The sequence below is a fragment of the Quercus suber genome, unplaced genomic scaffold (assembly GCF_002906115.3).
Source record: "Quercus suber isolate HL8 unplaced genomic scaffold, Cork oak 2.0 scaffold_681, whole genome shotgun sequence".
Taxonomy (NCBI): domain Eukaryota; kingdom Viridiplantae; phylum Streptophyta; class Magnoliopsida; order Fagales; family Fagaceae; genus Quercus; species Quercus suber.
Genome location: NW_027070122.1, coordinates 55,965 through 68,594, shown reverse-complemented (window position 1 = coordinate 68,594; position 12,630 = coordinate 55,965). Strand labels below are relative to the sequence as shown.

Genomic DNA, 12,630 nt, shown 5'->3' with positions numbered 1-12,630 from the left:
TTTAATGTTTGATTATTTAATTTTATATTATTATTTTAGCCATGTATGCGTTAACAATGAAAACCATTTGCCACGTATGCATTTTCCGTTACTAAGTTAATGGTAAGGACTAAATTAATTACAAGTTGAAAATAATATAGACCAAATTGACTGCTATCAAAATATAAGGACCAAATTGACTGTGACACCAAAATGTAGAGACCAAAATGGTGTTTTCACCAAAATTTTAAATAGACAACTTAAGATGCCCAAATTTCAAAAAACTAAATATTATCTTCACACATGCACACATATATGCATGTTACTTTTGAAGGGAGCATCTAAATTTTACTATATACATAAATTATTATTATTATTTTTTAAATCATTGGTGTAGGGTCAGTTTTTGTAGCCCAAACCCAAAGGATATGGGTTAAAGGCCCAACGAACCCAGAACAATGAATTTGTAGAGAGTGGATCGAAGGTTTAGGCGCTCGCCGGCGTGCATGAAGCATGAACTACTTTCCTTTTATTGAAAAATACTAAGAACAATTTACAACTGGGGGATGCTCCTTGGCCCATGGCCGAGGAGGTTTTTTCTCTCCCTTCTCTTTTTTTCTCTTCTTTTCTGTTTTTCTCCCCCATTACACTTTGTTCCCCTTCCTTATATATCTCTCACTCTCCCTCCTCCTGTTGATCATCTATTGGCCTCCCTCCTGTCCGTCTGCCTCATCAGAGGTCATATCCGTGCTCCAGTGGTTCACCCTGATCGATGTTGCTCTGTCAAGGGGTTACATCCCCATTAATGCGGCCAGGAGGGTTAGGTGAGGGTATTCAATACCGAGGTGACAATTCGCCCAAGGCTTGCCCCTTCTCTGTACTTCTGTCGCCGACGCATGGCATCGGGCCCTTCTCCTCCTCGGATATTCAAGGAGTCCTGTGGTGGGCCGGTCCTCGTGTTTTTCTGAGGTCTCGGACGACCGAGGATAGGGTCGTCCTCGGCGTGGGCCATTTGGGCCTGGTTTGAAGTGGGCCGAGGCTACCCGATTTTCTGGCCCCACAATAGTCCCTCAAAATCTTGCTGCAAGCATCCTCGGGCGGGGAGAAGGATTTTGACATCCTCGTCCTTACCCCCTCCGTCAGTACTGGGGTCTATTCATCTGCCCAAGGCACGTCGCTGACGTTTCAGAGTACGTAACGTGCCCATCATTAAATTCAGGAGGCTCTGTGCTCCCCACGTCTAATGAGGCGTTATCCATCCAACGGTGGAGGTCCGTCTCGCATTTATGGGCAGGAAAACTCGCATGGCACCTCGATTTGAGGTATAAATACCCGTACGAACCGCGTCTCCCTGTTCCTCATTTGTAATCAAGAATATTCGTGCGCCCCTCCTGAGTTCAGCCATACTCTCACTAACACCTCCAGCGCAAAAGCCTGTCCGAGGAGCCCTTCCTCTTTCCAGTAAGTCACTCTGTCTCTCTCTGACCTCCCTTTCTCTTTACCCATTTTTCTACTTCACCTGTTCTTTCTTAGTTCTTTTAGGCGTCAACTGGGATTTGTAGGTTTAAAAAATACGTCGATACTGCGGAGGCGATGGAGAAATTCATCACCGACCGCAGAATTCCCGGCAATGTAGGTCTGAGATATTGTGAGGACGGGGAGTGGCGTATACACAAGCAGGAGGGCGAGGTGGTAATTCCCATAGTCGCCTTCCTTGAAGGGGAGATGACGATCCCCATGGGGCCGATGATGAGGGATTACCTCATGCACTTCCGGTTGGCCCCCACCCAGTGTGGGATAAACGTCTTTAGGATTCTGGGCTGTGTGGACGCCCTGAACGAGAAGATGGGGCGGAGGTTGACCCACCACGACGTGAACTGATGTTACAACCTTTAGCTTCTTAAGGGCAAGTCGTATTACCTGAAGACGAGAGACGACAGGGTGCAGCTGTTCTCGCCGTACCCTCGCAGGCCATCCCCTCAAGCCAAGGCTCGGAGGGTTCAGGGGTTGCCCCTATCCAGCCTGAGCAAAAGGAGTAGGCTTCCCGGCATCTCGGCTCGTCCTACTTTCACGCCGTTTCATTTTATTTTGTTGTGCTTTTCCTCTATGTACTGTGGCTTTTGCCATGCAATTTTTACAAACTCATTGTTGTAATGCGAATTTAATTTCCCTTTATATTTATTTGAATTGCTTGTTTGTGTACACGCTGCCTACTTTTCCTTTTTTCCTTTGATCTGCACGATTTTAGCTTGAATTGTATGTCGGCCAATTGCGCCAGTAACGATGATGAGGAGAGAGAACGTATGCATGGGCAGCTCTCTTGCGTCTCAAGGGCTAGGTGGGGCTTGATCCTTTCCTAACTTGGGATATTTTGTAGTTAGGTCTCTCTGTAGGCCTGAGTCCGAGGACCATACAATGCCCCTGTTCTGTTCAGCACTCAGTTATAGTTGAGTGGTTAGTTTCCCCATAGGCTTGAGTCTGAGGACCATGCAATGCCTTGGTTCTGTCTAACGCTTTCATTTCTCTGTAAGTATCTAGTTTCCCCATGGGTTTGAGTCCGAGGACCATGCAATACCTTGGTTCTGTCTAGTACCCAGGTATAGCTGAGCAGTTAGTTTCCCCATAGGCTTGAGTCTGAGGACCATGTAATGCCTTGGTTTTGTCTAACGCTTCCATTTCTCTGCAAGTTTCTAGTTTCCCCATAGGTTTGAGTCCGAGGACCATGCAATACCTTGGTTCTGTCTAGTACCCAGGTATATTAGTGCGGTTAGTTTCCCCATAGGCTTGAGTCCAAGGACCATGCAATGCCTTGGTTCTGTCTAACGCTTTCATTTCTCTGTAAGTATCTAGTTTCCCCATAGGTTTAAGTCCGAGGACATGCAATACCTTGGTTCTGTCTAGTACCCAGGTATAGCAGTGCGGTTAGTTTCCCCATAGGCTTGAGTCCGAGGACCATGCAATGTCTTGGTTCTGTCTAACGCTTCCATTTCTATGTAAGTATCTAGTTTCCCCATAGGTTTGAGTCCAAGGACAATGCAATACCTTGGTTCTGTCTAGTACCCAGGTATAGCTGAGCGGTTAGTTTCCCCATAGGCTTGAGTCCGAGGACCATGCAATGCCTTGGTTCTGTCTAACACTTTCATTTCTCTGTAAGTATCTAGTTTCCCCATAGGTTTGAGTCCGAGAACCATGCAATACCTTGGTTCTGTCTAGTACCCAGTATAGCTGAGCGGTTAGTTTCCCCATAGGCTTGAGTCTGAGGACCATGCAATGCCTTGATTCCGTCTAACGCTTCCATTTCTCTGTAAGTATCTAGTTTCCCCATAGGTTTGAGTCTGAGGATCATGCAATACCTTGGTTCTGTCTAGTACCCAGGTATAGCTGAGCGGTTAGTTTCCCCATAGGCTTGAGTCCGAGGACCATGCAATGCCTTGGTTCTGTCTAACGCTTCCATTTCTCTATAAGTATCTAGTTTCCCCATAGGTTTGAGTCCGAGGACCATGCAATGCCTTGGTTCTGTCTAACGCTTCCATTTCTCTATAAGTATCTAGTTTCCCCATAGATTTGAGTCCGAGGACCATGCAATACCTTGGTTCTGTCTAGTACCCAGGTGTAGCCGAGCGGTTAGTTTCCCCATAGGCTTGAGTCCGAGGACCATGCAATGCCTTGATTCTGTCTAACGCTTTCATTTCTCTGTAAGTATCTAGTTTCCCCATAGGTTTGAGTTCGAGGACCATGCAATACCTTGGTTCTGTTTAGTACCCAGGTGTAGCTGAGCGGTTAGTTTCCCCATAGGCTTGAGTCCGAGGACCATGCAATGCCTTGGTTCTGTCTAACGCTTCTATTTCTCTGTATGGAGGGGTTTGTCCTCGGACCGCTTTATTGGAAATGATTCCTCCTTGGGTCGGACTATGATCTTACACGTGGCGTTGATCTCGCCTCCAGCTCGAGTCCCCATCTTTTTCATTTACGAGGCGTCCCTTGACCGTTCGTGCTCCGCGCTTGACGTTTCGGTGCGCGAGACGCGCCTTCATTAACGTCCTCGTGAATTAACACAAATCCAGCGGTCTACAGTTCCCTTGAAATTTGGTAGCTTCGTTATTAGCACTACTGGTAATTCTCTTTTCGAATTCTGTGTAGATTAATTCTCTCCAACCTTCATCCTTTATATAAGGCTTTTCGGGGGGATGGTTTCTCCATACTCCATGAACTTCCCAACATAAACAGAAAACACGCCCTTTCAGCTCCCCAAGCCCCTTTAATAACCCCGCCGGAATTGTGACCGGAGTTAGCAGATATGGGGTGGCTTTGGGCGGGTGTGAGGACATCCGTGCCAAGAGCCGCTGTAACCGCAGCCCCAACTAGGCTTCCGACGCGGCAGAGTCTAGGCGTGACACTGACCGTGCCGTACGCGGTGGCCAAGAGGGATGTCGCTGAAGTACCTAATGTCTCTCCCCGGAGCGCACCCCTGACGGAGGAGACGCGCGAACTCATGTCATGGCTGGTGCCCGAGCGTTGCCGTCTCCAACGGCCAACGCTCGTGAGGATTGGAGAGAATCAAGGGAACATCACAGGGGAGGGCGTCCCGGTGCCCCTGCATCTGCTCCTCGCTTTGTTCAAGCTCTGCCGCACCGAGAAAGGAGTTATTGGTGGCCTTGAAGCAAGCCAGCCTCAGCCCCTTTCCCCCATTCTATTGTCAAGTTCTCCCATTCTCTTGATGCCAATAAGAGCATGGGTTGACACTTCCCTCTAGCTAGTTTTAGGACGGGTCCACCTGGGCCTCTGATTGTAGAACTAGCTTGTAGGAGTAGTTTTAAAACACGCCTGCCTGAGCCTCTGATTGTACATTGTAACTTTTTGTTTAATAAAGTAATGTGCAGTTTCTTTCCGTTCCTGTTGAATCTTCTGTTTCGAACTTTGATCTTTCTGCAATGTTTGTTTGGTAGTTCCCTTTTTTTTTTTTTGAATCACCACCAATCTTCCGTAGAATGATTACTTAGAACGATCGCCTGTTGCGCCGGCCAGTGCACTAATCCTTCTCACAGACGGCGCCAATTGTAGGGTCCGTTTTTGTAGCCCAAAAGATATAGGTTCCACAGGCCCAACGAACCCAGAACAATGAATTTGTAGAGATTGGATCGAAGGTTTAAGCGCTGACCGGCGTTCATGAAGCATAAACTACTTTTTTTTTTATTGAAAAATATTAAAAACAATTTACAACTGGGAAATGCTCATCGGCCCATGGCCGAGGAGGTTTTTCCTCCTTCTTTCCCCCCCCCCACCTTTTACATTTTGCCACCCTTTCTTATATATCACTCTCTTCCTCCTTCTGTTGATCATCTATTGGCTTTTCTTCTGACCGTCTGTCCCATCAGAGGTCATATCCGTACTCAGGTGGCTCACCCTGATCGATGTTGCCCTGTCAAGGGGTTACATCCCCATTAATGCGGTCAGAAGGGTTAGGTGAGCGTATTCAATGCCGAGGTGACAGTTCACTCAGGGCTTGCCCCTTCTCCGTACTTCTGTTGCCAACGCGTGGCACTGGGCCCTCTCCTCCTCGGATATTCCAGGAGTCCTTTGGTAGGGTGGTCTTCGTGTTTTTCCGAGGTCTCGGGCACCCGAGGACAGGGTCATCCTCGGCCCATCGTGCATCTTCGGCGTGGACAATTTGGGCCTGGCTTGGAGTGGGCCAAGGCTACCCGACTTCCTGGCCCCACATATATAATTAGATTTTTTTTTTTTTTTTTGGTCCCATTTAGACATATGTTATGTGAGTTCATTGTACTTATATCTTTTCTCAAAGGATATTTATAAATTCCTTTTTCTCACTAATTTTATGTTCTTCTACATCCCTATGTAATTCTAGTTTGCAAGAATAAATAGATGGAACAATTCTATCCGATTATCACCAAAAAAAAAAAAAAAAAAGCGACAGCCAAAGTCATTCTTATCCGAAAAGAACGAATGAATGGAAGCACAAAGTGCGTGCGTTTGCCTAACGCATTTTTTCCTTTTGCGTTTGCCTAACTAGGATTTGGGAACCCACAGTTCGAGTTTGCAACAAGAAACGCAAGCCTTTTTCTGGGTGCTATGGTACCATAAAGCACAGCTCTTTCTCTTCATCTAAGGAAAAGAAAATTCCTGGTAAGAATTTTTTCTCTCTCTTTCATTGCAATTCAATATCTCAACTGGGTTTCTATGACCCTTTCTTTTCCTTCACAAATTTTATTCTTTGTCCTTGAAAAGTAGCAAAGTCACACTCTTGTGTTCTGTTTTGGACTGACACCGAATGATTTTACTATAAAATGAATCTTTGTTTTCTAGGACGGCAAAAGATGCCTTTCATGGTACAAAGTTTCTTAATTTCGTTTGATAATAGTGCTACTTTTCTAGGTTGTATCACGTTGGAGACTATATATGTGATGCTGCAAACATTTCAAGTAACGTTTAGCGAGTTTTCTGAGGTTTATCCTAGTAGTTTTAGCTGTTAATTCAAACAAAAATTTTATACTAAGTTAAAATTCTTATATGATATATGATAATTTGTAACTTCATATTTTAACAATTCTGATTATGATAAGCATCTTAGAGTCTTCCTGGTATCATTGGGTACAGCTCAGACTATTTAATTTTAATGGCTGTTGATGTCAGAGAAGTATAAGGGTTTATAAAAAGTCTTTTTTTAAAAATAGTTTTCTGTTGTTGCCTTACTAAAATTGGTTTATAAAATATTATTACAATTACATGGATTTTGGCTACTGTTATATAGGGGGAAGTTAACGGATGTCTTAAAGGCATTGTTTAATAGGCCATTTTTAAGAATTTTTTATGGAAAAAGGAAAAAAAAAAACTTTTTTTTTTACAGCTTTTTATGCTTTTTATGAAATTTGTATCAAATTTTTTCTAAAATAGTCCATTAACAAATGTTCTATGGGCACCTGTTAACCAAACTGTTATTATAAAAAGTCTCTTAAACCATCTTGTTGAGGTCTATATAAGTGATCATTGTTTGGTTTGTTTGAGTTGTAGGCTTGTCATCCTATCTAGTTCACACTCATTTTCATCTCTTGACCTGCCTTTTTGTTTGTCTATTGAATTGTAAGTTTTTCTTGTCTCTCTTCTTTTTTAGGTAAATAAAATTTGTGGTTACTGTATTCTTCCTGTGAAACTTTTTAATCCTAAGCTTTAAATGATCTCTTATGAGGATGAAATGTTCTTGATGTATGTGTACTCATTGCAAAGTTTATTTTATTTTTTCTGTAAATACTTTTTGCCTAAATTTTCATTTAATTTTAGCATAAAGAAATTCTTCAACAATTTTGGAACAATGAAATTCTCAAAGGAAAAGTTTAGATATCAATTTATGGTAAATTGTATCTTTTTCTGAATGGTTTATGAGATTTCTATGAACAGCATAGTATTGGTTTAGCATTTTTTGTTCCAGTTTTTCCAAAGAGCAGTGTTTATTACTAATTTAGTGATATCACAATTTCAGTTGTTTTTTGCGTATATAAAACTTTGTAAAATAAACATGCACAACAAGTTTAACCCTTTTCCAAATATAGCTTTGAGCTTCATCTTAGGAACTTTTATGGGTGCATAGGTTGCAATTTGCTATCTACACTAGTCTGTTGTAGAAACAGTTTTAGGTAGTATATCATAACTCTTGTGCTTATATGTCTTGATCTCTTTGGGTGCCTTATTAACTATGTAACTAGCTTTGGAATTCATTTTGATACCACTAAATTAGTAAAAGGTAACTTGATCAATCATATAGCCATTTTTCTCTCCCCCTTTGAAAGTATATCAATAAAAAATGATGACTAGAAATCATTAGTTATAACGAGATGGCAAGCAAAAGTCATGGCTATTCCTGTTCCTTTTTTTCTCTATTTCCAACAAGTTGCTGATTATGTGCATTTTCTTTTCCAGATATAATAACACAGTATACAGAAGATGGGTAATCTGCTTTGTTGTGTACAAGTTGACCAATCCAATGTGGCTATCAAGGAGAAATTTGGTAAGTTTGAGGAAGTTCTTGAGCCAGGATGCCATTTCTTGCCTTGGTGCCTTGGAAGTCAGCTTTCTGGTCATCTCACTCTTCGGTTACAGCAATTGGATGTGCGATGTGAGACTAAGACAAAGGTTTGTAAATTTCTGTAACTATGTAGATGAGTGAACCTCTTTGTGGTCATCTGATGCTTGTTTGTTGCATTTGTCATTTGGCAAAGGCAATTTCGTCTCTTGAATTTTTAAATTTTGCCTTGTAGCTTATTTATTTATTTCTATTAAATATCCATCTGTATTGCCTTGGTGCATTCGTATTGAGGCAACAGATGATGTCATCTATTCTTTACTTATAACTCTTCCATATACTCATTGAAAAAAGAAAAGAAAAAATCTCCCTATAAGTTGTCAGCCTTAAAAAAAAAGTATAAGAAATTTTTTCATTATGAGCTTGGCCAAAGAATATAGTAAACTTTCCAGAACCATTAAACATGCTGTTTTATTGCAGATCAATTTTTTTTGAAATAATAATTATTTTTATCAAAGCATCTCTTGTACCCCTTTTTTTTTTACCTTTGTTTCTTTTTTTTTGAGTTTTGAGTTTTGAGTTTTGAGCAGTTAAGGGAGGAAGTACATTTTTGTATTAAGAAAATGATAAATTTAGTAAATGTTATTTTGCAAGCCTATTGTTACCTGTAACCTGTGCCTGGGCACTAGCATGTAGGGCGATTAGATTTTGTGATGGTTTTTTCTCCAGGACAATGTATTTGTCAATGTCGTTGCCTCTATTCAATACCGTGCCCTGGCAGACAAAGCAAGCGATGCCTTTTACAAACTCAGCAACACAAGAAGCCAAATCCAGGCCTATGTGTTTGATGGTATAATCCAAATACCCTCCTGTATAATATAGAGACATGCATATTGCATAATATAATATCTTACATATGTAAACATATGAGTATATTTGTAATTAATTATTTTTGCAAATATATTTCATCTTTTCCAATAGTTTAATTATTTTTATCATAAGTATTATCAACTAACTGGTGTTGCCTTGTCCGTTAAACTAGTAATCAGAGCAAGTGTTCCAAAGCTCACCTTGGATGATGCCTTTGAACAGAAAAATGACATTGCCAAAGCTGTAGAAGATGAACTTGAAAAGGTAGACTATCTGATTGATTCACGGTATCATAATATCAAAGGGTGTATGCTTAACTTGTGACACTGTTTAGTTTACAGGCTATGTCTGCTTATGGGTATGAAATTGTACAAACACTCATTGTTGATATAGAACCTGACGAGCTTGTCAAGCGAGCAATGAATGAAATCAATGCAGGTATATTATATCACCAATTTGATTTAAGTATTAATTTGCTTCTGATTTGCTCAATTGCTCTGGATGTGTGGATTGTTGCTTTTGCTATAATCTCAGTGTTTATGTTGAGATGCTAAATCTCAGTATCACCTGAAATGTTTCTCATCATATTTAAGTTGTTGGACTGGAAGATTGCCAGAGTGGTAAACTGTCAAATTGTCATTCTTACATCCCCATGTCCATGACTACCAAGAAATGGAATCAGTATAACTTACATAGAGTAACTATGTTATATTCTAAATTCTTTTGTAAAATCAGTAATGATTATAGAAGATGCTGTGTCCTGGAAGTAAGAGTGCTCAGATTTATGAATTTCCAGGGTTTTGACCACATTTGCAAATAAAAAATATTTTACTAAATTCTTCTGCTGACTGGTTGGTTGTTAATGCTTTCTGATATACTTTCAAGTCAGTGTACTCGTTTAGGAAAGATGGTATTTTAGTTTCCCTTTATTATATAAGCTTAAATTTTCTGGAAATTGTTATATTTTATCAGCTGCAAGAATGAGGGTGGCAGCCAATGAGAAGGCAGAGGCTGAGAAAATCTTGCAAATTAAGCGAGCTGAGGGTGAGGCTGAGTCGAAGTATTTGTCTGGGCTGGGTATTGCCCGCCAACGTCAAGCAATTGTTGATGGATTGAGAGATAGTGTGTTGGGCTTCTCTGTTAATGTGCCGGGGACCACGCCAAAGGATGTCATGGACATGGTTCTTGTTACCCAGTATTTTGACACAATGAAGGAAATTGGTGCTGCCTCAAAATCCTCTGCTGTGTTCATCCCTCATGGACCTGGTGCTGTTCGTGATGTAGCATCTCAAATTCGTAATGGACTTCTTCAGGGTTCCGTTCAACATTAGGGTTACTTTTCCATTTTTCCCCCTTTTGTGTATTGAAACGAGGTCCATGCATGTTGATGTTTCTCTGCAAGTTTTTCAGCGTGTTATGTAATCTATCCTGATGCAACTGTCATGTCTGTTTGTGAATTATGATAATTATTGTAAATAGGAGACTTAAAGATGTGTCAAGTATGTACAGATTTTCAAGCTTGAATATGACACAGCTAAAATTGCTTCTGTTAAATATTTCTTCCTCACAATCATGAATTCTCATCAGCTTCAGTTCATTGCTTAGCTTAAAGCCTTTTGTACAACTTAAGTAGTTTCAACTTTCAGGGTTTTAAAGCCTTTTGTGCAAGAGCTCATCCACACTATTGGCAGAGAGAAAGGAGGAGTAGGGTATTTGGCAATTAAAGCGGATCTTGAAAAGGCATATGACAAGCTTGAATGGAGTTTTATTAGAGAAAATCTTTTGAAAGCTAACTTGCCCAGGGAGTTGATAGAACTTATTATGAATTGTGTATCTTCCACCTCTACTTTTGTGCTTTTCAACGGGGGTTTGCTTGAACCATTTAGGCCTTCTCGAGGCATTCGGCAAGGGGACCCCTTGTCCCCCTATCTTTTTATTCTTTGCATGGAAGTCTTGGGGCATTTAATTGAAGAAAAGTGTAGGGAGAAAAAATGGACTCCTATTAAAGCGTCTAGGAGCGGTATTGCTTTTTCTCACATCTTCTTTATGGATGACCTTGTGTTATTCGCTAAGGCAGATGGCAGCAATTGTTCTATAATTATAGATGCTTTGGATGAGTTTTGCAACAGATCTGATCAATCAATTACTGAACTCAAATCCAAAGTGTTTTTCTCCCCTAATATTGATAGAGACACGAGGGAATTCTTGTGTGATATTCTGGGGTTTTCTTTAACACCTAATTTCGGCAAATATTTGGAATTTCTTATTCAGCACTGAGGGTCAAGCAGCCAGGACTTCAATTTTGTCATTGAGAGAGTTAAGCAAAAACTTGCTGGTTGGAAGGCCAATCTCCTCTTCTTTGTTGGTAGAACTGTTCTTGTCCAAGCCTCTTCTTCTACCATTCCAGCTTATGTCATGCAATGCAATGCTCTCCCGAGTAAGTTCCTGGACAACATTGATAAAGTTAATAGGGATTTTTGGTGGGCCTTTTCAGAGTCGGGCAAGAAGATGCATTGGGTGGGTTGGTAGAAAATTACTCGGCCTAAAAGTGAAGGGGGTCTTGGCCTTCACACAACTAAGGGCAGAAACCTTTCTTTTCTTGCTAAGCTTAATTGGCGCTTCAATACTAAGAATGATGCGTTATGGAGTAAGGTATTAAAAAGTAAGTATTGCACTAGACAAAGATTGAATGCCACAAATCCCACTAAGCTGCCTTGTTCTAGAGTGTGGTCTACAATAAAAAAAGGTGAAGATATTTTCCAGAAAGGAGTAAGTTGGGTTGTGGGTAGAGATAGTGAATTGAGCTTCTGGCATGATATTTGGTGTAGTGTTGGGCCTATTAGGAGCTTGGTGTAAGGTCCTTTATTTGTAGAAGAGGAGAATCTCAGAGTTAAAGAAGTATTTTTAGCGGATGGATGGGATTGGTCAAAAATATCCATTCCTATTCCAGAAAGTATCAGTAATATTTTAAAAGCCACTCTTGTCTCTCTTGTTGCAAGAGGACAAGACAGACTAGCCTAGGGCAAGTCCACTTATGGCGGATTTGAACTCAAAGTGCATATCAAATTGCTATTGGAAGTGAAGCTACTCATTTCTCGAGTCAATGGGTATGGAAAGTTAACACTCTTCCTCGGATTCAAACATTTGTGTGGATGTGCTTGCACAGTAGTATTGGTGTTAAGGAGTGCCTAGCTAAGAGGGGGGTAATGGTTGATCCCACTTGCCCGTTATGTCTCTCTGATTCTGAGTCTATAATTCACACACTAAGGGATTGTAGCAAGGTTAGGGAGTTTTGGACACAGCTAGGTGCCGAGGAGGTAAATTCATCTTTTTTTCAGTGGCAATCTGCATCAATGGATTACCACTAATGGAAAGGCTAATACAAAAAAGTACAGAGACCACCCCCCTTGGAAAATCTCCTTCCTATTCGCTATTTGGCACATTTGGAAACATAGGAACAACATTGTTTTCCATAACAAAACCATCCAACAATACTTGGGTCATGAGATTTTTAGAGAAGCTATGGAGTATGAGCACTGTGTGAAGCTTCCTAAAATAGTTCTTGATCAGGTGGTAAAGAGGATTAGGTCGGAAAAGCCAGAACTGGGTTGGTTCAGACTCAATTAAGATGGATCCTCATTGGGCAATCCGGGCCCAGCTAGAAGTGGAGGACTCATTCGAAATGGGGAGGGAGGACGGGTTTGTGGTTATTCTAGGAAGATTGGCATCACAACGAGCTTTGCTGC

General features: G+C 41.1%; 1 protein-coding gene across 2 annotated transcripts; it reads left to right on the top strand.

Annotated features, from left to right (window-relative positions):
- The first annotated feature begins 5,905 nt into the window (after nt 1-5,905).
- LOC112006247 (hypersensitive-induced response protein 1) lies at nt 5,906-10,438 on the top strand. Of its 2 annotated transcripts, XM_024038539.2 has the most exons (7): nt 5,906-6,123; nt 7,009-7,077; nt 7,912-8,124; nt 8,744-8,864; nt 9,057-9,148; nt 9,226-9,322; nt 9,857-10,438. In XM_024038539.2, exons 3-7 carry the CDS (start codon nt 7,936-7,938, stop codon nt 10,213-10,215), a joined length of 858 nt encoding a protein of 285 aa, XP_023894307.1. In that variant the 5' UTR covers nt 5,906-6,123; nt 7,009-7,077; nt 7,912-7,935; the 3' UTR covers nt 10,216-10,438. The 2 variants fall into 2 exon arrangements, with proteins under 2 accessions (XP_023894307.1, XP_023894306.1); XM_024038538.2 differs by lacking the exon at nt 7,009-7,077 and having other exon boundaries at nt 5,907-6,123.
- The last annotated feature ends 2,192 nt before the right edge of the window (nt 10,439-12,630 follow it).